The sequence below is a fragment of the Orcinus orca genome, chromosome 16 (genome assembly GCF_937001465.1).
Source record: "Orcinus orca chromosome 16, mOrcOrc1.1, whole genome shotgun sequence".
Classification (NCBI taxonomy): domain Eukaryota; kingdom Metazoa; phylum Chordata; class Mammalia; order Artiodactyla; family Delphinidae; genus Orcinus; species Orcinus orca.
Window position 1 is genome coordinate 27,129,599 of NC_064574.1, and position 25,161 is coordinate 27,154,759.

Below are 25,161 nucleotides of genomic sequence, written 5' to 3' on the forward strand. Positions count from 1 at the left end.
AGGCCCGTGTACCGCAAAAAAAAAAAGAAAAAAAAAAAAAGAAGCAAACATTTTAACACTATTAAAAATGGAAACCCAACAATGACAGCCATGGAATCATGAGTTGAAGTAATGGCTATATTTTCTAGTATAATTAAAAGAAAACAGCTATTAAAATAAAACATACGTGTCAGCCACTTAAAATCATCTCATATACCACCACTCAGATATGCAGTGCACCGTTTGGAAATACTGAACTGGAGAATCCTGGCAGAAGCTAAAATTGAAAAAAAAGGCCATAATAATCATGCGTATACATAGATGATATGAGTTATGCAGAGAAAGCCGGTAACATAGAGGAGGATGGAGAGAGGCAGAGATGTCACAGAGAAGGAGGCAGGTTGAGAGAGATGGAGACACAGAAAGAGGTGGGCACAGAAGCGAGCGAAAGTGAGAGAGAAACAAAGACACAGGAAGAACCAGAAACAGAGACAGAGCCAAAGAGAAAGAGAGAGAGGGACAGAGAGAGAGAATGCACTCATACAGGGGGAGATGCAGAGACAGCCAGAGGCGGAGAGAGAGGAGAGGCGGCGGGGCCCGAGGGACACACCACTTCTGCCCCAGCCATGTGCAGTGAATCCTCTTCCTCCCAGGCTGAGCAGCACTGGTCTGGGTTCTCTGCAACCACAGGAGGGACGTGACCAGCTCGCAACAGTCCTCTGGCCAGGCTGCCCAGCAACTGGGCAACAGTTGGCTCCCACAGACCAGGAACGCACTTACCTTGATTTCTACAGGGTCGTTCTGGTGGAAGTTGATTGGTGCGACCCCAGGAACGTAGAAGGCCCCGGTATCACACGTGAGAGAGAGAAGCAGCAGGGACCACGGCAACCAATCCTGCTTGGAAGAAGAGAGGTGGCAGTCGGAATGGGGGAAAGAGGTGAACAGCCCTCTGGGGCACCGTCACATCTGCTTTAACTGACGCAGTCTCATCCCCACTCTGAGAAGCCTGAGGCCCCCCAAAGGCTACCCTCTAAATGCCCCCAAGGGTGCTATGAGGCACTGATCCTGCACTTCCAGAAATGAGCCACAAACTGAGCACAGTAACTGACAGCAGGGCAAAAGGGCAGACTAATACAGGAGCCACGGCTCCCCACTCTTCGAGCAATGTCCCTTTCATCATGTCACATGTATCACTGTCCTGTAGGGCCAGCAGGAAACAAAGCTCCACAGTGTCCCATTAATTCCCATTTCTCCACATAGCAACGGGCTTGCTTTGTCAGGAAGCTCCTATGGTACCAATACATTTTCCTACAAACCGCCTCCAAAATTGTCCTGACCCTGCCGCCTCCCATCCTCTGCCTCCTCAGCTCCGTTCACGCCGGCCTTCGTGTCTCCTGACAGCAAGTCCTTCTCCACCCCCTCAGGGCCATCACCTTCACTGCTCCCTCCGTCAGAATGCCCTTCCCACAGGTGCCTGCCTGGCTCACCCCCTTATTTCATTCAGGTCTCTCTCAGATGTCACTTCCTCAGAGAAGCCTCCGCCGACTAGCCCGTCTAAATGGCCTCCTCAGGGCTCCTATCACCCATTCTCCAACCCCTTACTCCACTTCTCTTCATGGACTCAGCTAATTGGCATGGGCATATGTATCTGTTTCCTTGTGTATTATCTGTCCCCCTTCATTCGAATGTAATCTGTGTGGGAGCAGGGACTGTGTCCCCAGTGCTTGGCACCTGGGAATCAAAGGCAAGAAAGGTCAATTACCCACCTCAAGAAGTACCCCATCAAAGCATCTCTGTCCCTCCATTAATATGCTTCGCCCCCTCAAGGTACTAGAAGAGCTTCTTTCCCTCTACCTGTCTTGAACAAGGAACTTTGTCGTCCACACACCTGGATCACGAACTCAATTGCGCGGCTGCATCTGCCTTCTCTCTCCACCCCTTTTACCGCTGTGGCATTTCAGACCCTCATTTACTCCCATCGGACACTGGCCACAGCCCCCTGATTACCCTGTCCCCGCATCCTTCAAGTCACCATCACCACCATACACACACACTCTCTCTCTCTCTCTCTCTCTCTCTCTCTCAGACGATTCTTTCTGGAACTCAGTGTTACAGGGAATCGGAATCACTCAGGGGGCTTGCCAAAAATGTAGACTCATCTGTGTTTTTACCAGGAGCACAAGTTGAGGAAAACTGGCTTTCAAAGTTTAAGGTTCTGAGGTTGTGCACTAGTTTAGATACAAAGCCTGGTCAAACTCTTAAAAGCAATATATTCATAGAGTGCTTTCCTCTGATCTGCTGTGATGTTTATAAGTATCTGTCAGCTGATGTGCATTATGAAATATGAAATAATATTCTGACCCCAACAAAAACAGTGAAAAATGGCTAAGACAGTTGTATTGAATCTGGTAATCACAAAGTCAGCAGAATTAGGGGTGAAAGCAAGATCTTTAAAAGAAATGACAAGACAAAAAGGTGGAAAAATGTCTCATGGGGTAGGATTCTGTATAGGAAGTCAGTATGCTCCCCGCCTCTGTCATTTTTTTAAACTTTTTATTTTTAAATAAATTTAGATTTACAGACTATACTATGAGAGTTCCCATATACTCTTCACCCACTTTCCTCTAATGTTAACATATTACATAACCATGCGTAAGAGAGGCTTTTAAAAAAATAACTAGGTTAAAAAAGTTTTGAAAAAGCAAAACATATACAGTAAATATTTGCGAAGATTATGGGAAAACCCGAACAAACTTTTTGGCCAATCCAGTAACTCAAACAGTACAAATGGGTATAACCATGAAAAACAAATCTTCCTCCCTCTTCAGCTCCCCACAGACAACTGCTAGCACCAGTTCCTTGAAAATCCCTCTGGAGATGTTCCATGCACATACAAAGAGAAGCCTTTAGTAGCATGGGTTTGCCTTGATACAGCAACAACAAACAGAGTTTTATTCTTTCTTTCTGTGAGAGAAAGCCTACTGACTGTGGGCTGGTTACAGCTTCTGATTTCCTCTCCATCAAGTGGAGGATTTCCTCCACTTGACCAGTCATCAGAAGATTCTAGCCCTCCCTCTTTGCTAGGCCTCACTGGGCAGTCCTTAGATTGAGTGCTTTGTGTGAGAGAAATAAATCCTGTCCTTTGTTTTCCTCAAATTCCTCTTTGAACCTGAATTCCAGTTAACTAAATGCAAGGAAGACAAACCCTGTTTACTACTGACGTCAAATGTCAGCCAAAAGTCATTTAAAAATAATAACCCAACTCTAAATTTTTGAAAAATGATACAGAAAACAGACAATCCTCACACACAGATACTATCAACAAATCACAAATCAATTTATCTTACAGGAAGGATCAACAGATGAAAAATGGCAAAGAATTATTTCCACAATATGCTAGAATTTTTGAATAATATAAGTTGGCAACCAAAAGCAATTCAGAAGTTCAGTTTAGAATTAATGACTATACCAAGATGATACTGTTAGTTTTAGATATTAAAATGTCACTGTTTCGATATTTTCATATGGCTGGAGGGATTATAAATTGAAACATTTCTGGAGGGCAATTTGACGCTATCAAAATCCTCCCCCCAAAAAAGTCCCCCAGAAGCGCATACTCTTTGACCCTGCAATTCTACTTCTAGACATGTTAAGAAAAATATGACAAATATGCCAAAATGTACATAAAAGGATGTTCACCACAGGGTTATTTAAAATAGTGAAATAGTTCACAACTTACAATAGTAAAATGTCCAATATTAGTGGAATGGGTTAAATTATGGTGTAACCACTTATCCTTTTATGTAGTCATTAAACATGATGATATACTTCTTGAGTAGGAGTATTCAAGCTTTAGATTTATGTAGAAAAAGCAGGGGATAGAACCCTGCTCAGCAAGGTATGCCCCTCTTTTTTAAAGTTATGTTTGAGAAAATGAGGTGATGTTTTCCTTTTTTGCATATCTGTATTTTCCAGTTTTTCTTTGGGGATTATACATATTTATACCACTTAAGAAAAATAATAAAATAAATTAGGCAAAAGAAAACATCACTGTTCTGAACGCCTAGGTTAGAGCAATTCTAGCTTGGTATGGAATGAACTCTACCTGCTGGCCCCAAGATGCCTTTCCTTCAGCACCTCCCACCTTTTCTTTCTAAGCCTTCAGGAAGACCCCAAGTTTGTCTCTGCCCTTGGCAAGCAGACTTGCCCAGGTGAGGCTGCCTTCAAGGCCTTTGCTCAGGCTGTTTCTGACACTTGCCCTTACCTAATTCAAGTCCTACCTACACTTGGAGGTCCAGTTGAAATGTTGCTTCCTTCAAGAACCCCTCAGACCCCCACAGGAGGAATTATCCTCTTTCTTCTTTATTTTTCAAGGCAGTTGGCAAATATCTCTATGATGACACTAGAGGCAAGAAATTGGAAACTACCCAACACCCAAATGAACTTTCACATCTATACATGTTCAAAGACTGCTGCTTAAGTTATCTGACAAGTATTTAAATCTGTACTTGTTTAAGGCCCTACTATAGCACTTTTCATGTTGTATTATGGTTTAAGTAGCTGCCATCTCTCCACCTGCACTAATCACTTGTCTGGCTTTGGTGATGTGAGTACTCAACAAATCCTTATCGAACAGGCTAACAATAAGCATCAACTAACCTCTGATCTATAAAAATGTAAAATCATACATTCGCATACAGGTTGAATACTATGGTTCTTAATCTTTGCTATATCCACTTGATAACTGATTTTCTTCAAATCCTCAAATTTAAGGAGTTCTTGACACCTCCCACCTTTCCAGCTGTCCAAGGACCTACTGTGAGAATCCCCGAGACATCTATTACCTCTATACCCTATCTGTGCATCTAGGATACTGGTTCTCAACCCTGATGCACATTAGAATAACTTGGGGAGTAAATGGATTAAATTCCCAATCAAAAGACATAGAGTGGCTGAATTGATAAAAAAACAAAATCCAGTGATATGCCACCTGCGAGAGACACATCTAAAGACACACACAATGAAATTGAAAGGATAGAAAAAGATGTTCCATGTAAACAATAACCAGAAGAAAGCAGGAGTAGCTATACTTATATCAGATAAAATAGACTTTCAGTCAAAAGCTGTGCCTAGAGAGCTTCCCTGGTGGCGCAGTGGTTGAGTCTGCCTGCCGATGCAGGGGACACGGGTTCACGCCCTGGTCCGGGAAGATCCCACGTGCCGCGGAGCGGCTGGGCCCGTGAGCCATGGCCGCTGAGCCTGCGCGTCCGGAGCCTGTGCTCCGCAAGGGGAGAGGCCACAACAGTGAGAGGCCTGTGTACCGCCAAAAAAAAAAAAAGCTGTGCCTAGAGACAAAGAAGGTCATTATATGATGACAAAAGGGTCAATTCAATAGGAAGATAAAATAATTATAAATATATATGCACCCAACATCAGAGCACCTAAATATATAAAGCAAATATTGACAGATCTGAAGGGAGAAATTGACAGCAATGCAATAATAGTAGGGGACTTTAATATCCCAATTACAATACTGGATAGAACATCCAGATAGAAAACTGTTAAACAGCTGACTTGAACAACACTACAGACCAAATGGACCTATATATATAGACATATATAGAACTTTCCACCCAACAGCAGAAGAATGCATATCTACTCAGGTGCACATGAAACATTCCCCAGGACAGACCACATGTTAGGTCACAAAACAAGTCTTAACAAATTTGAAAAGAGTGAAATCATTCCATGTATATTTTCTGACCACAAAGGAATGAAACTAGAACTCAATGACAGCAGAAAATGGGAAAACCTGCAAATAGGTGAAAACTAAACAAACACCCTCTTAGATCAAAGAGGAAGTTGAACAAGAATTTTAAAGGTACCTTAAACAAAAGAAAAAAAAAGTGCCAAAATTTACAAAATGCAACAAAAGCAGTACTAAGAAGGAAGTTTAGAGTGATAAATGCCTACATTAAAAAAAAAAAAAAACCCTCAAACAAACAACCCAACTTTACATCTCAAGGGACCAGAAAAAGAACAAAATAAGCCCAAGTTAGGAGAAGTAAGGAAATAATAAGATTAGAGCAGAAATAAATTGAAAAGAGAATGTGAAAAAATAGGAAAAAAAAAACCAGAACTGTGTTGGTTTTTTGAAAATACTGACAAGCCCTTAGCAACACTAAGGAGAAAAAGACTCAAATAAATAAAATGAGAAATAAAAGAGGAGACATTACAACAGATGCCTAAGAAACAAAAAGGATCATAAGGGTCTATTGTGAACAATTATAGGTCAACAAATTGAATAAAAAGGAGACTGAATCAGTAATCAAAAACCTCCCAACAAAGAAAAGTCTAGGACTAGATGGCTTTAAAGGTAAATTCTAACAAACATTCAAAGAAGAGTTAATACCAATCCTTAAACTCTTCCAGAAATACAAGAGGGGACACTTCCAAACTCATTTTATGAGGCCAGCATCACCTGATACCAAAATCAGACAAAGATACCACAAGAAAAGAAAACTATAGGCTAATATCCCTGATGAACACAGATGCAAAAATCCCCAATAAAATACCAGCAAATTGAATTTAACATCTTGCTAAAAGGAGCATACACCAAGATCAAGTGGGATTTATCCCTAGGATACAAGGATGGTTCAACAAATGCAAATCAATCAATGTGATAAACCACATTAACAAAACGAAAGAAAAAAATCACATAATCTTTTCAATAGACACAGAAAAAACATTTAACAAAGTTCAACATCCATTCATGGGCTTCCCTGGTGGAGCAGTGATTAAGAATCCACCTGCCAATGCAGGGAACACGGGTTTGAGCCCTGGTCCAGGAAGATCCCACATGCCACGGAGCAACTAAGCCCCTGTGCCACAACTCCTGAGCCTGCATTCTATAGCCCGCAAGCCACAACTACTACGCCCACGTTCCACGACTACTGAAGCCTGCACTCCTAGAGCCCGTGCTCCACAACAAGACAAGCAGCTGCTATGAGAAGCCCGCACACTGCAGTGAAGAGTATCCCCTGCTCGCCGCAATTAGAGAAAGCCTGCGCACAACGAAGACCCAATGCAGGCAAAAAAAAAAAAAAAAAAAAAAAAATCCATTCATGATTTAAATTCTCAAAAAAAAAGTATAAAAGGAACTTACCTCAATGCAATAAAGGCCACGGATGAAAAGCCCACAGTTAACATCATTATTTCTTGCTAATCAAAAATATATGTGCTCTACCTCCTACACGGCTGGTGGGAATGAAAACTGGTGCAGCCACTATGGAGAACAGTATGGAGGTTCCTCAAGAAACTAAAAATAGAGTTGCCATATGACCCATCAATCCCACTCCTGCACATATATCCAGACAAAACTATAATTTGAAAAGATCCATGCACCCCTATGTTCATAGCAGCACTATTTACAATAGCCAAGACATGGAAACAACCTAAATGTCCATCGACTGACGAATGGATAAAGAAGATGTGGCAAATACATACGTGTGTGTGTGTCTGTGTACACACACACACACACACACACACACACACACACATATATACACAAAATGGAATATTACCCAGTCATAAAAAAGAATGAAATAATGCCATTTGCAGCAACATGGATGGATCTAGAGATTATCATACTAAGCGAAGTAAGTCAAAAAGAGAAAGACATATACTGTATGATATCACTTATATGTGGAATCTAAAATACAACACAAATGAACATATCTACAAAACAGAAACAGACTCCTCACAGATATAGAGAACAGACTTGTGGTTGCCAAGGGGGAGGCAGGGTGGGGGAGGGAAGGATTGGGAGGTTGGGATTAGCAGGTGCAAAGTATTATACATATGATGAATAAACAACAAGGTCCTATTGTACAGCACAGAAAACTATATTCAAGATCCTGTGTTAAACCATAATGGAAAAGAATATGAAAAAGAATATATATATATATATGTATAGCTGAATCACTTTGCTGTACAGCAGAAATTAACACAACATTGTAAATCAACTATACTTCAATAAAATTTTTTAAAATATATATGTGTTCTAAATTTCCCTTCCTAGGAAGCCAGAGTCCAGACTTTTTGCCTTATCTGATATGTGATGTGAAGCCAGGGCAGAGGATTACAATCTCTTATGGTTATCAAGCCAATTAAATCTAAGAAGTTACTCCAGTTCTTTTGAAACAGAATCCTCCAATCTTAGCAGAGAGACACTGCCCTGGGGAACTCACGGGCTCCATGAGAGGTCAGGTTGCAGAGGAATGAAAAGCAAATCCTGAAAGACTTCAATACCCTTTTGTTCCAAAGTCTCAAACCAATGGAGCAAGTAGACACAAAAAACAAACAAACAAAAAGACATAACAACAAAGAAAATACTCACCCTAGCGGAAAACAACATTAAAAAGTAACAAGAAGCCACAGAGTCACTGAGCACCTAAAAGTAGGTACAAGGCACTGTGGCACAAACAGTCCCTTCCTTCCATTTACCAAGTCCCTGCTTTGTGCTAAGCACTTTACAAACACTGACTTGCACGATTCTGGCAACTATAACTAACTACCTGGGGATTTCTATCACCATTTCCCAGATGATTGCCAATTAATCTGAGACCCTGAGATTATATAACTTGCCCAAGATCAGAAGGTACAGGAACAGGTATGCTCTTTTCAGGCAGGTGAGTTGCATTAAAAGATGATAACAATGGCAGCTAACATTTACTGGATACCGATTATGTGCCAGGCACACTTCTAGGTTCTTTTCATGCAATAACCCAGTTAATCAATTAATCTTGACAACAATCCTATGAGATAGAGACTCTTACTATTCTCATTTCAGAGATGAGGAAATTGAGGCTCAGAGAGGCGGTATAACACTAGTTGGGTCAGGATTTATACCCAAGCAGTCTGACTCCAAGGCCCATGCTCTAACCAGTACAGAAATCAGCTCACTACATTGAACACCTACTATATGTCAGGCACTGTGCCAGCCTCACAGAATGCACACCCACGAGGAGCTTTCAGCCAGCTGGCGGACAGAGACAAGTCATCAGCCAATGGCAATACTAGGTCCCAGATGCAGATGCTATGGAGGGCCTAGTCTCTTGTCCTATCAGTTAAGAGGCTAAGAAGTACACAGGACCAGCAACAAGCCCAGTCTTAGAGGGATGGGGTGCAGATCTAAGAACTCAAGCCTACCCAGGGCCTGAAGGGAAAGGAGAGGGAAGAGAGAAGTGTTCCAGAAAGAGCAAAACACAGGCACGAAGGCCTGGGGGCAACCATAAGGGGTTTATGGCAGGTGAGGTGTAGGCTGGTGCTTCTCAAACTTTAATGTGCATATAGATCACCTGGAGGGCTTATTAAAATGCAGAGTCTGATTCCGCAGGTCTGGGGTGGGGCCTGAGATTCTGTATTTCTAACAAGCTCCCAGGTGATGACAACATTTCTAGTTCACGTGAGTAGCAAGCATGACTAGGTCTGTGTAGACAGGAGACTGGAAAACGGGTAAGGGATACATCACACAAAAGCCACACTGAGGAGTTTGGGCTTTCTCCTTAGTGCATTGGGGAGACACTGAAGAACTTTAAGTAGGAAAGAGATACATCATATCTGCAGTTTTAAAAATGACTCTGGTTACCAAGTACGCGTGTGTATGTGTTCGGGGGAAAGGTGTGTGTGTGCAGCACATTTCTGCTCCAGAGACATAGTAATATCCAGCCCTAGAGAAATTACCTATAAATTCTTGGTCAGATGTGAACAGAAGCAGCAGCCAGGTGGGGAAGCAGAATGGGAGGCAGTGGTTCTGAAACTTGAACAGGCAAGGAAATCACCAGGAGGGATTATTAAAACAGATTCCTGGGTCTAACCCCCAGAATGTCTCTTTCAGTAGCTCTGGAGCAGGGCCTGGGAATCTGCACTTCTAACAAGTCCGCAGGAGATGCTGGTACTGTTGGTCTTGTCTTGGGATAACACTCTGAGAACCACTGGTGTAGTGGAAAAAGCACAGGCTTTGGGGGCCATACAGATATGAATTCAAAGCCCTGACCCACCACTTCCTAGCTGTGTGACTTTGGGCAAGTTTTTTAAACTCTTTGAGTCTCTGGTTTCTTATCTGTAATAAGAAAATAGTAATACTAAACTCATGGCAGGGCGGTTGAGTGATGATGCTGGTAAGGATTAAGTAAAGTACACAGAGTGTGTGCTTGATAAGGCAGAGTGGCTTTGCTCTGGGTTGCATCGGAAGGCAGGACCAATGAGTCCACTGCAAGGAGGGAGATGTATGCTCAATCTAAGGAAACTTCCAACAAGCGAGTTATCTAGCTAAGGAAAAGGCCATAACCATGAGCAAATCAGAGAGAAGGAGGTGACCAAGGAAGGAGGTGAAAGGGGATATCCCTACCCTAGTGAGGAGAGTGAACCAGAAGCCTCATTACCTCCCATAAAACTCAAGAAATTCATGATTCCCTTGAAAATATGGGACATTCCATCAACCCAAGCAACCTAAAGGTTGAACAAAACAAGGCAAAGTTCCACCCAGAGTTGGGTTCCATAAAGACATCTTTTGGAACTTCCCTGGTGGCGCAGTGGTTAAGAATCTGCCTGCCAATGGAGGGGACATGGGTTCAAGCCCTAGTCCGGGAGGACCCCACATGCCGCAGAGCAACTAAGCCCGTGCGCCACAACTACTGAGCCTGCGCTCTAGAGCCCGCGAGCCACAACGACTGAGCCCACGTGCCACAATCACTGAAGCCTGCGCGCCTAGAGCCCGTGCTCCGCAACAAGAGAAACCACCGCAATGAGAAGTCCATGCACCACCACGAAGAGTAGCCCCCGCTCACCACAACTAGAGAAAGCCCGTACAGCAATGAAGACCTAACACAGCCAAAAATAAATAAATAAATTTAAAAAAAAGACACCTTTTGAAGAACCTCAGAGTCAAGTAATCCAGGAGGCCAGAGAGGGGAAGTGACGTGTTCACACAGCAAATTATCTGCAGAGTAAAGGAAGTCCAGCTGTACCAAACCTGGCAGAGCTGAGTGATCAGAAGTTTGTCCCCACTGTGGGAGCCAAGCTCGGAGATAATTTGGATACCTCATGATTAGAGGTATCCAAAGAAGAACCTGATGGCACAGATTAATTGCTTTTTGTCTCCCTTTACCCTCCCTAATTCTTTTCCTCTCCAATACTTTGTCTTCCTTGCCCCTCCCCCAATTCAATGCTTTACTACCAACAAACAAATCACTCTAGTCAGTTTCACACTTATCCTTTACTTCAGGATTATTTTGAAAAGAAAAATAATGAAGGCATACTAGTTCTACTAAATATTAAAATACAGAGCTATCCAAACTGGTATTGGAGAAGACAGAAAAGACTTCAACGTAGAAACTGAAATAAGAGCAGTATCAGAAGAGAATATAGCTATACTTTTAAACAATCTTGACATGGAAAGTTTTCTAAGAAGAAAACAAAATCCAGAAGCTATTAAGAAAAAGAATATAAAGGAAGAAGGAAGAAAATGGAAAAAAAATCACCATAGAAAAAGAAAAAGACAATTTGAATAAAAATATTTCCCACACACCTGACAAAGGGCTAATTTCTTCAATACACCAAGAGCTCTTACAAACCAATAAAGGACAAATAACCCATAAGGATAAGAATGGGCAGTTAAGGGCTTCCCTGGTGGCGCAGTGGTTAGGAATCCGCCTGCCAGTGCAGCGGACATGGGCTCAAGCCCTGGTCTGGGAAGATCCCACATGCCGCGGAGCAACTAGGCCTGTGCACCACAACTACTGAGCCTGTGCTCTAGAGCTCGTGAGCCACAACTACTGAAGCCCGCGTGCCTAGAGCCCATGCTCCGAAACAAGAGAGTCCACCACAGTGAGAGGCCCACACACCACAGAGAAGAGTAGCCCCCGCTCGTCACAACTAGAGAAAGCCCACATGCAGCAATGAAGACCCAACACAGCCAAAAATAAATAAGAAGTATTAAAAAAAAAAAAAAAAAAAAAAAAGAATGGGCAGTTTAAAAGTTCAAATGGTCAGACACAAAAAGATGCTCAACATCATTCATAATCTAAAAACTGTAAATGAAAATAATGACATCTTTTTTACCTTTCAGAGTCAAAGTTTAAAGAAAATCTGAATACACTAGATATAGGTAAATTTGGGGAGGGCAATTTAGCACAATATATACTTAAATGGAAAGTAGAATTATTATTGAAATACTGCCAACATAAGATATTAAGTTGAAAAAAAAAGATGCACAGCAGTGTATGTATAGCATAATATCATTTGTCTAAATAAATTTTTTAAAAGAATGTACCAAAGCCAAAGATATCACAAGAAAAGGAAACTACAAATATTCCTCAGGAACACAGACAGAAAAATCCTTCACAAAATATTAGCAAATTGAATCCAGCAACATATAAAAAGGTTTACACATCATGGCCAAGTGGGGTTTAGCCCAGGAATGCAAGGTTGGCTTAATATCTGAAAATCAAATAATGTAATACACCATATAAATAGAATAAAGAACAAAAACTATACAATCATCACAACTGATGCAGAAAATGCACTTGACAAAATCCAACACACATTCATGATAAAAACTCTCAACAAACTAGGAATAAAAAAGAACTTCCTCAATCAGATAAATGGTAGCTTTGAAAAACCCATGGCCAACATCATACTTGATGAAAGACTGAATGCTTCCCCCTAAGAAGAGGAACAAGTCAAGGATGTCCACTTTTGCCATTTCTATTCAACACGGTTCTATAAATGCAAATAATGTGCACTAAAGCTAACAATTAAAGTCATCCAGATTAAAAGGAAAAAGTAAAAGTGCTTTTATCTGCAGATCACATATCTTGTATCTAGAAAATCCTAAGAAATCCACAAAACAACAACTAGAACTAATAAACAAGTTGAGCCAGGTCACAGACTACAAGATCAATATATAAAAATTAATTGTATTTTTACACACTAACAACAAACAATCCAAAAATAAAATTAAGAAAATATTCCAGGGACTTCCCTGGCAGTCTTAACTACTGGACCAGGTTTGATCCCTGGTCAGGGATCTAAGATCCCACATGCTGCACGGTGTGACCAAAAAAAGAAAAAAAAAAGAAAAGAAAATAGCTCCATCCACAGTACTTCAAAAAGAATAAAATATTTAGAAGTAAGTTTTCAAAAAGGACTTGTACACTGAAAATTACAAAACATTGCTAAGAAAAACAAAAGAAGATCTAAACAATTGGAGAGACATTCCACACTGGATTGGAAGACAATATTGTTAGGATGGCAATTCTCCCCGGACTAATCTATAGATTCAGTGCAATCCCTATCAAAATCCCAGTAGGCTTTTTTGTTGAAACTCACAAGTTGACCGTGAAATTTACCTGGAAGCACAAAGGCCCTAGAATATCCAAAACAACTTCAAAAAAGAACAAAACTAGAGGATTTACACTACCAATTTCTAAGCAATTATAAAGCTACAGTAATCAAGACAGTGTGGTAAGGATAAGCATAAAACCCAATGGAACGTGGACCTCCCTGGTGGTGCAGTGGTTAAGAATCCGCCTGCCAATGCAGGGGACATGGGTTTGAGCCCTGGTCTGGGAAGATCCCACATGGCGCGGAATACACTAAGCCCGTGTGCCACAACTACTGAGCCTGTGCTCTAGAGCCCGCGAGCCACAACTACTAAGCCTGAGTGCCACAACTACTGAAGCCCACGCGCCTGGAGCCTGTGCTCCACAACGAGAAGCTACCGCAATGAGAAGCCCGTGCACCGCAACAAAGAGTAGCCCCTGCTCCCCGCAACTAGAGAAAGCCTGTGCGCAGCGACGAATACCCAACACAGCCAAAAATAAAATAAATTAATTAAAGTAATTTTTTTGGTTTTGTTTTGTTTTTGTTTTTGTTTTGCGGTACGCGGGCCTCTCACTGTTGTGGCCTCTCCCGTTGCAGAGCACAGGCTCCGGACGCGCAGGCTCATTGGCCATGGCTCACAGGTGCAGCCGCTCCGCGGCATGTGGGATCTTCCTGAACCAGGGCATGAACCCGTGTCCCCTGCATCGGCAGGCGGACTCTCAACCACTGCACTACCAGGGAAGCCCTAAATAAATAATTTTAAAAAACAAAACAAAAAAACCCCAATGGAACAAAATTAAAAGTCTAGAGATAAATCTTTGCATTTACAGTAAATTGACTCTCAACAAAGTTGCCAAAGCAATTCAGTAGGGAAAGGATAGCCTTTTCAACAAATGGTACTTGGACAATTGGGTAACCACGTGCAAAAGGAACCTCACATCACATACAAAAATTAACTAAAAATAGATCATAGACCTAAACATAAAAGCTAAAATGATAAAACTTCTAGGAGAAAATCTCTGTGCCCCTGGGTTAGGCAAAGATGTCTTAGATACAACACCAAAAGCACAACCTATATTTTAAAAAACTGATAAATTGAATTTCATCAAAATTTAAAACTTTTATACTTCAAAAGATATCATTAAGAAAATGAGGACTTCCCTGGTGGCGCAGTGGTTAAGAAACCACCTGCCAATGCAGGGGACACGGGTTCCAGCCCTGGTCCAGGAAGATCCCACATGCCGTGGAGCAACTAAGCCCATGCGTCACAGCTACTGAGCCTGCGCTCTAGAGCCCACAAGCCACAACTACTGAGCCCACGTGCCACAACTACTGAAGCCTGTGCGCCTAGAGCCTGTGCTCCGCAACAATAGAAGCCACCGCAATGAGAAACCCGTACACCACAACGAAGAGTAGCCCCTGCTCGCCACAACTAGAGAAAGCCTGCGTGCAGCAACAAAGACCCAATGCAGCCAAAAATAAATAAATAAAAAATAAATTTATTAAAAAAAAAAAAAAAGGGCTTCCCTGGTGGTGCAGTGGTTGAGAGTCCACCTGCCGATGCAGGGGACACGGGTTCGTGCCCTGGTCCGGGAAGATCCCACATGCCGCAGAGCGGCTGGGCCCGTGAGCCATGGCCGCTGAGCCTGCGTGTCCGGAGCCTGTGCTCCGCAACAGCAGAGGCCACAACAGTGAGAGGCCCGCGTACCGCAAAAAAAAAAAAAAAAAAAAACGAAAATGAAAAACAGGCCACAGACTAGGAGAAAAACCTTTGTAAATCACATATCTGATAGGGGACGTGCATCCAGAGTATATAAAGTTTGGCAGTATCTTTAAAGAGTTAAACATAAACTTACCATACTATCCAGTAATTCCAATCCTAGGCATTTACCCAAAAGAAAAGGAAATACATGTCCATACAATGACTTGCACATGAACGTTCCTAACAGCTTTGATCACAACAATCCAAAATTGGAAACAACCCAAACACCCATCAATTGGTGAATGGATAAACAAAATGTAGTATAGCTGTACAATGGAATACTATTCAGCAATAAAAACTACCAGTTCATGTTACAACATGGATGAACCTCAAAAATATTATGCTAGGTAGAAGCCAGATGTGAAAGTCTATGTACTACATGATTTCACTTACATGAAATGCCCAGAAAAGGCAAATCTATAGAGACAGAAAGCAGATCAGTGGTTGGCTGGCTGTAGGAACAGTGTTATTGGCTGCAAGTGTCAATCCCTTGACTGTAAGGGAATTTGTTGGGGTGACAAATGTCTAAAACTTTGTGTCATTATGAAGATGGTTATATAAGTCTATATGAAAAATTATTGAACTGTACACTTAAAATGGGTAATTTTATGGTGTTAAATGATACCTTCATAAACCTGAAGAAAAAAAAATCAGCTAGGGGGAGGTATAGACAAAACAAGTTTGGCAATATAATAGCAATTGTTGAAGTTGGGTCATGGGTTATAGAGGTTCTTTATACTATTTCTTCTACTTTTGTGTATGTTGGAAAATTTTTATAACAAAAGGTTTTTAAAAATAGACGTTTTATGTGCATAAAGATGTTCTGGAGAAACATTTTTTTAAAAATCAAAGACTACACCTGATGAATGGATGGTGGGGTAGCTGAGTGACTTTCTTTTCATTTATAGCTTTCATACTTTTTCCCACACATATGGATCACCTATATTCAAAATAAATACATTGACACTTTAAGAAGGGGAAGGCTGCCTCTGAAAATACTTGGGCAAGTTCCCCCAAAGATGTGAAGAAAATGGGAGCTACAAGGTAAGAATGATGCAGAGGAGATTCTGAAGCCAGGTGTGTGGGTAACCAGACCAGACCAGTAATTCTTAATCTTGGGAAAGTGTTGCAAATCCCCCTAAGAATCTTAAAAAGCTACAGATGCTGCTCCCAGAAAAAAACACTCCGAAATGCAGAATCTGATGTATGATTCCAAGAGGATCAAAGGACCTAGTTCACGGGCCCTTGATAAAGACCCCTGTACTGGATCCCATTCCAACTTTTGTGATTATCTGACTTAAATTACCTCTGTAGCCCTGACAGCCTCATAGAGGATGTTTGACCCATATTTCATTTCTGTAAGGAAATTAGGGAGAAGCAAAGTACCTGCTTCTTGGGAAATTCCTTTATATCTTCCTTTAATTTTTAATTGATCACCACAGGAACTCTCACATGAGGTTCAGTTTGAAAAGCCAATTAAGTATTTAGGAAACATCTGCTGCAAGTTCAGAGCCATGAAAGGAGCAGAGTCCTAGGAGAGGTGAACCAGTCCATTCAACGTTATTTTGCTTTACTTGGTTTCCAAGTCACAAGACTGCAAAGGCAGCATGTCAAGGAACAAAGTGATGGCAATCTAGAAGCCCCTGTGCTGTAATCTAACACCCTATCACTGGCAAAGATATGGGTGACCTGAAAAGTTATAAAGCTCGAGAGGCCTAAGAATCAAGGTCTTGCCCTCCCTATCTACTTTATTCTTGGGGGCTGGGCACGCAGAAAATTTTCTCCTAAACAACAGCCCAATGAAGGACTACTAGGACCAAAAATCACCCCTCACTCCCGCCCAAATTTGCACCACCCAGTTTGAAAGGTATGAACAATTAACTTCTTCCAAAGAAAATAGGAAGTTTCCCCTGAGAACTGAAAATTATTTCATTCACTCATATTTCTCTGTGGGCAGAAGTTAACCTTTTGTTTCCTGGAGCCCTCTGCCTTACAGTCGTCTTTCCCATAAACAGCATCACCTAGAGATAGAGTCTGGCCAATCTGAACAGCCTTCCTGGTTTCTATTCCATGCCTTTCCCGCTGCAAAAGCAGCACCTTCCCTTAAGAGTAAGCTAGATTCTTCTTTTTCCTTTTCAAAGATACAGTCACCATTTTAAGATCGCTCAGTAACTGCTCCCCAGGGCTGCGAAGAACAAAGAAAAAGAAAAAGGCTTTGGGGCACAGTTTGCCAACAGTTAACTGAAATCAGTTACCTAATCAGTTAAAGCTCCCTAAGAATTCAACCACACATGAAGGACAGCTAAAGACCTCAGGAAGAAAAACAAACAAACAAATGAACCAAAACAATCACACAAGCAAAAAAACCAAACCAGAACCAAATTAGCCACAGGAGACTGAAAATGTAGCCTTTATTTCAGAGCCCAAAGACACAGAATAGCTGTTGAGCAGAGACACACAAAAAGACTCAAAACTGTTCTTTGGGGGTAGGGAACAACCCACAGCAAGCTGTGGAAGTCCAGGTGAAACTAGTAACTACCCTCACCAAGCAAAAGACAACCAGACCCAAACCTTGAGGCTAGCAAGTGCAGAAATAAAACATAAAAAATGCACTGACCTTCCCTCTCCCCCTGGGTATTTGTAAAAGGACTCTCAGTTAGCCCAAGCAATAGGCTTAGATGGTTCGTCTCCTAAAGACTTCAAACCATGGAGTAGGAAAGTTACAGAGAGCTCTCTTTGCACTAGGCATGTTCATCTCATATTTCATTTAATCATCACAAGAATCCTTTGAGGAGAGTATCATCCTCATTTTAAAAATAAGGAAACCAGGCTTCCCTGGTGGCTCAGTGGTTAAGAATCCGCCTGCCAATGCAGGGGAGGTGGGTTCGAGCCCTGGTCCAGGAGGATCCCACATGCCGCAAAGCAACCAAGCCCGTGTGCCCCAACTACTGAGCCTGTGCCCTAGAGCCTGTGAGCCACAACTTCTGAGCCCACGTGCCACAACTACTGAAGCCCACGCACCTAGAGGCCGTGCTCCACAACAAGAGAAGTCACTGCAATGAGAAGCCTGCGCATCGCAACGAAGAGCAGCCCCTGCTCGCCGCAACTAGAGAAAGCCCGCGCGCAGTAACAAAGACCCAACGTAGCCAAAATAAAAGGTAAAAATAAGGAAACCGATTCGGATGAAAAAGTTTTTTTGTTTTTTTTTTTGCGGTACACGGGCCTCTCACTGTTGTGGCCTCTCCCGTTGCGGAGCACAGGCCCCGGACGCGCAGGCTCAGCGGCCATGGCTCACGTGCCCAGCCACTCCGCGGCATGTGGGATCTTCCCGGACCGGGGCATGAACCCGTGTCCTGTGCATCAGCAGGCGGACTCTCAACCACTGCGCCACCAGGGAAGGCCGGATGAAAAAGCTTTAAAGATGTATGGTGGTGACAGTTGCACAATAATGTGAATGTACTTAATGCCACTGTACACTTAAAATAGCTAAAATTATGTTATGTCTATTTTACCACAATAAAAAAATGTTTTTAAAGTAACAGGTTTAAAGAAGCAAATAGTTTTACCAAAGTCATAAAACCAATCAGAGTGTCAGATTCTAGCCCAGGTCCTTAGACCAAGCCTTAGTTTCTTCATTTGTAAAATGGGCTTTTGTAAGGATTAGACGGAATAATGGGTGAGCCTATGGTTTATCAACTGAAATGTATCTTGTGAGCAGAAATCTCCCCTTCAAAGTTAGGTAGCATAGGGGATTACCACACCTTTTCATATTGCTTTTGAATCAGAATGTCAAAATAGGAAAAATGTTACAGAGACCACCTCATTCAGGGGTTGCAAGTTCAACCACCTAGAGGGGCCAGGCAAGTTACCTAAATGGTGAAGGAAGGAACAGGACACGAGGGAGTGGAAGAGAAAATGACAAACTGGGTCCTGCATGGGGAATGCTCCTGACGAGGGACTTGGGCCCAAATTTTCAAGAAAAAATGAAAATTTAGAGTTTTTGTAATGTGAAATCTCCCAATTATTAAATATTGGCAACTAATTAGAAAACATTTAAAGTCCTGTGCCTGCCAATCTCCGTCCTCCACCCCCACCACCCCAATCAAATCCATATGAAGATGCGGTCCATAAACTGTCTATTTATAGCATCTGATCTACTTCATTAGAAACTGAGGCCCAAAGACGTTAAGTGACTTGCCAGGGCACCCAGACTCCCTTCCAAACTGGATTACGAATTCGGCTCCAATTTGTGATTTGATTTTGTTTTTTAAGAACTGCTAGTAGCATTTACCATAGCCTCTGAATACAAAACCTTCAGACTTCAAACCCTGGGAGGTCTGTCAGTTTAATGTTCGGGCATAGGTGAGAAATCATGGTAGGGGGCAGAGAAGGAAGCAATGAAGAGGAATGAGACGGAACCAAGAAGTCGCGGTGTCCCCAGCCGTGCCCCACTTGGGAACTACCAGTGTCAGCAAATGGTTCAGGGATCAAAGCAGGTTTGGGCTGGTAGGTGGCTCCTACCATTCGTCTACGGCCAGATGGCCCTGTTCATCCTGGGTCCTTCCCACCTTCCTGCCAGTGCCCAGAGATCAAAACTCAACCTTCTCCAACATTCTGTGACCTGCTTCTTTAATGCTGAGATCAAAGGGGAACTTTTGTCCAAGTTGTAAAAGAGAAACCAAGAGGCAACTTAATGCCATCTCTGCCTTCTCTGGACTTCCTGAGGGGATTAAGGGCACTCCTTTAAAGGGATTCCTCAGAGAAACACATTTGTACCAAGGCCTGGTGTCGGCGCCTCAGCTCCAAAGACGCAGTGACTCCTGCAGAACATGTGCCAGGTGGAGCAACTCGAGAGAGCAGACAACACAACCAACAGACAGCCGCTTGGGAAGACCACAGGGATTATGGTCATGAAAAAAAAAAATCAATCTGATTTTATAGGCATATTAGCAAAAATCACCTTAAATACAAGTACTGTAAACCACAAAATTTTCAACCAAGACTTTAGAAATCCTCAAGTCTAAATCTTAATTTCACATATGACATGTGTTGAAACAAACCAAAAAAGCCAAAATAATCTGCCCCAGGCTACACGGTGGATCAGTGGCAGTGCTGGGACTAAGCTCCAGCTGCTGACTCCTGCTCCAGTGCTCTTTCCTCAATGGGCTGATGCCCATCCACATGTGAGGCCCAGGGGAGACAGCAACTTGTCACACACAGGACTGGTAGCAGAGTCCAGGCCTCCTGCCTCTTGTTCCAGGCCTCTATCATCCAGATTCCACCACTAAAAACGGCTCCTGTGCTTCTGACTGGGTTGGGGGGCCAGTGCGGGATGGGACGGGGGGCAGGGGGGAACTGGCTAGCACTGCTTCCATCTGCTCAAAGGAACCCTGAGGTCATTCTGGCCATTCCCCTGCCTCTGGACTGGATCAAACCCAAGTAACCTCAAAACAGTGAGAACTGACCCAGCAGTTCCACTCCTAGGTATATACCCAAGAAAACTGAGAACCTATGTTCACGCAAAAACTTGTACACAAAATGTTCATACCAGCGTTATTCGTAACAGCCAAAAAGTGGAAACAATCCCAAAGTCCATCAACGGATGAAAGGATAAACAAAACGAGGTCTATCCATACAATGGAATATTATTTGACCATAAAAAGGAATGAAATATTGATACATGCTACAACATGGATGACGTTTGAAAACATTATGCCATGTAAAAAAAAAAAAGTCAGATACAAAACACCACATATTGTTTGATTCCGTCTATATGAAATGTCCAGAAAAGAAAAATCTATACAGACAGAAAGTATATTAGTGGTTGCCAGGGACTGGTGGGAAAGGGGGAGTGGGAAGTCGCTGCTAATGGGTTTCTTTATAGGGTGATGAAAATGTTCTGGAAGTAGATAGCAGTGAAGGTTACACAACTTTGTGAATATACTAAAAACCACTGAACTGTAAACTTTAAAAGGGTGAATTTTATGGTATATGAATTATAATCCAATAAAAATGGAAAAAGATAAAACCCAAAACAGTATAAACAATGATTATGTGAGAGAAATACACAGAGTTTTATTCTCCAAATGGAGGTTTCTAGACTCCTGAGATGCCTACAAATGCACTCAATGGACATTTCCCAAGTTCCATGAAAATAATATTCCCCAAAGCATATTCCATATGATCAAGAGTTCCATAAGGAGTGAGACATGAGCCTGCTTCTCACCTCAGACCCAACTAGATCAACTCAGTGTCCTGTAACTTTATAGAGTCGTCTAAATCCAGGGCAGGAGGAAGGCAGGAAAACTAGAGAGCTTCAGTTTACACCAGCCACGTACTCCTATGCTGCAGGAAGTTCAGGAAACCCCATTGTGCTAACACAGACCTGGGAGGTGGCAGCCAACCCCTGGGGAAGAAGAACCAATCACTAAGGAGGGGAAGGGGGAGAAACACATAAATACCACTTGAAACTTGCGTCCACAACCCTAACTTGCAAAACAAAAGAATAAACCAAAACCCAGCATGTTCCCACGGTCACTGAATCTATTAGCTCACTTCCTCTTTCGTTGTATGACTTGCCTCAAAACCCAGATACCCCAAAGCAGATCCACACACTTCCATTCCCAACAGCTGTGCAACAACCTATGTGTACGAGGGTGTGGGGACTGTTCTGACTTGCGTGTAATAAAGCGCTTAATACAGACCAAGCTCAAGTCCATCTGCCCACTCTGCCTGTCACACATATCTCCCTGTAATAAACTTGCTTCCATGCCTTTTCACCATTGCATCAAACGTGAAGTTTCTCACGTGCACTCTTTAAAATGGCCTCTGTGGGTCACTGTATACATTACATCCTCAGTTTCTTGAAATCAGTTACAGTATTCACCATGAAAGCACAGGACGACACTCCCAGGTGACACAACAAACACGAAATCGCTGTGCTTTCCACTGTGCTTAGAATAAAATCCAAACTCCTTTCCACTGTTTCTCTGCAGGCTGAGAACAAGCCGGCTCCCTTAATGTAACGTTCTGGAGAGGATGGGAAGGCGAAGCACCTAACAGAACAGTCTTTCAAAATGCAGTCCACAGACTATAAACTGTAGACTACAACCCACCACAATTACAGGCATGCTTCTAGAAACACAGCTCTTCCTGCCTCTCTCCCATTTCCTCTTGTATCATTCTCTGCACCACACTCTGACTCCTCACCATGTTTCAGTCCCTCCAGCCTTCTATGTTCCTCAAACATACTCTTTCCCACCTTGGCCCTTTACGCTTGCCATCTCCTTTACCTGGAACACTCTTTGCATTGCTAGTTCCTTCTTGTCAATCAGGTCTCAACTCATGTCACTTTCTCTGAGAAGACTTCTCTGACCACTTAATGCAAAGCAGGTACATCACCCTGTCACCCCCAATCACTACCATTTCACCTTGCCATCTTCACAGCACTTACTACTATCTGACACTACCTTGTTCATGTATGTTTACTTACTCACTGCCTGTCTCCTCAGACTAGAAAGGCTCCACGAAGGTAGGGACCTTGACCCTCTAATTCACCAGAACATCTCTAGGTCTTGGCACAGAGCCGGCCCTCAAATATTTGTTGATTAAATAAATGTGTACCAGAAATATGTTAACTTATTACCTCTTAAAAACCTCAGAACAGGGCAGGAATTTCCCAGTGCAATGCAATAAATGCCATTTTATTGAACTTTTGTAAAAGCGGGTGTGACTTTTCCTGTTAAGTTCTTATGCCATTCTTGTTCTGAATGTGGTCCAGAAAAAAAAAGCGTTTCAACATACCACTTTGGGGATTTTTATCAGGCAAGACTGTGAAGACTTTTACCTGACCTCTGAGGTTCTAAACAAGGAATCCCTTTATTAAACAAAAAGGATAATTTATCAGTTGGTTAACAGAAGGAGGGAAATTTGTTATCAGCCAATATCCTACCCTTGTTTGGAGAAAATCAACACCAAAGAATTTAAACAACAATCTTCTTTACTAAAGTCAAATGTCCTTTGTGTGCACTCCCAGGATGCAATTATCTGCTGAGGAAGCAACATACAGGAACACCCAGACAATCACTCTGGACTAAGTGACTTAGTTTCGGTTCTGGTCTCTTGACAAGTAGAATGTGAGCCGAGCTTCTGGAAGAAGAAAGGGCCAGTCCTTCATAGATCTACTTCCAGCGTTCTGTACCAGAAGCCAGCAAGTTCTGACCCACTTTCCAGGCACAGCTTATCCACATACCCTTATTCACACACAGGCTTCATCCTGTAGGGGCATGGGAAGGGGAGGGGGGCAGGCGGGGCTGGTACAGTGTTTTTCGAAACGTAGTTACAGACCATCTCGATCATAATCGCTACAGTGCTAATAAAAGTGCAGATTCCTGGGCATCATCTAGCCCTAAGGAATTAGAATCTTTGGAAACTGCATTTTTAACAACCTCCAAGCACACACCCCGAGTCTTATGCACAGTTAAGTTTGAAAACCAGTGGGATAAAAGCTCCCTATGAGAGAGGCAGGGAATTGAGAGAAGACAGGAGAAATGATTAGGGAAGAATCTGGGGATGGAGGATGGGGGGGGCCAAAGGCATGCTTCCGGGTATCGGCAGTCAAGACAAGTGCGCGGTGGGAACAGCTGAGGGTACAGGTGAAGACAGGGCTCTGGAAAAGATCTGACACAGTATTTGGGCTGGAAGGTTGGTCAGAGGTGAGGACGCATCCGCGGACTGGTCAAGACAGTGGGGAGGCGGAGAGAGCAGGGTCTGGACGTGAGAGGGAGGAGCGAAGGTGGGAATAACTGGGGGCTCTTCAGAGAGGTCAGGGCTGGAAAGTGAAAACTGGGAAATGGGAGTCACAGGATGCGGAGACCAAAGCCAGAATAGGAACCGACGGAGGCGGTGTTTGAGACCTTTCCTCCGACCCAGTGCCTCCCCCAAAACTTCGGGCCTTGACAAGACTGAGTGCAGGGCAAAGGCCGGAGAGAGGGAGTTTGGGGGAGTCAAGTCCTGTCAGGGATGTCCCTCAGGCCTGCACTAGGAGTCCCTGAGGTGGCTCGGGCCAGGCATGGGACGCCGGAAAGTCCTGGGATCTCCCGGAGGGCCCCGCTCCGTCTCCGGCTCCCGGAGCCTCCTTCACTCACCATCGCAGCCGCCATCTTGGATCCACGTGTCGTCGTAGTGACGTCAGCGGAAGTAGTGTTTCCCTGGTTACGGAGTTAAACTCCGCAAGGTGCTGCCTGCCTTCAGTCGCTCCTTTCGTGGCGGTGAGTGGAGGGGCAAAGAAGACTTAGCTGCTGATCGGTAGCTTGGTCTGGGGAGTCAGGTCGCTGATTAGGTGAAAAGAGAGAATGGTGTAACTACGGGAGCCATGTTAGCTCCTGGCAGAGCCTGCTCCTCCCACTCTTGACACTGCATTGTGGGTAATAGAGGTGTGAGTAAACGCACTTGTTTTGTGGACTTCATTTTTACTATTGGCAGGAAGACCCGTTGCCAGGGTTACCTGAGGCCCCTGATATGGGTGAGTGGGATGGGTACCAGGGCTCTATTAGCAGAATAATTTGTAATTATATATTTAATTACTTGCTTGAATATCCTATATCCTCTCCAATAAAATATAATTCCTATGTGGGTAGGATCCTGCCTTTTATTTAACCTCGCTCTGCCTCATTCTTATCTGTGAAATGCAGAGGGGATGATTATAATACCTTCATCATACATTTATGATGAGGATCCAATGACATAATGTTACATACTATTATTCAATAAATAATTGTCATTAGACTCTTATGTATACTCCTTCTGGCATATGTTAGGTGCCCAACACAATACACTACTTATTAAATGAATGAAGGAAAAGCAGCATCTTTAATGGAGGGAAACATCTTTGAATGTGGACTTAACCATGTGCTACTTACCTAAGTGTGTGACTCGAGGCAAGTCACTCATCGTTCCTAAGCCTCAGTTTCCAGTAGCTGGAAAAGGAGACCCAAAGAGTTGTGGAGTTAAAATTGGGAGAGACCTGAAAGTTC

General features: G+C 42.9%; 1 protein-coding gene across 1 annotated transcript in view; it reads right to left on the reverse strand.

Moving 5' to 3' along the window:
• TM9SF4 (transmembrane 9 superfamily member 4) overlaps positions 1–24,513 on the reverse strand; it is a 56,671-nt gene extending 32,158 nt beyond the window's left edge. The window contains exons 1-2 of the mRNA XM_004272704.4: positions 24,274–24,513; positions 760–873 (exon numbers count right to left, since the gene is read on the reverse strand). Of these exons, the coding sequence (XP_004272752.1) occupies positions 760–873; positions 24,274–24,288 (129 nt within the window). The 5' untranslated portion in view covers positions 24,289–24,513. The remainder of the gene's footprint in view (positions 1–759; positions 874–24,273) is intronic.
• Between the last annotated feature and the right edge of the window lie 648 nt (positions 24,514–25,161).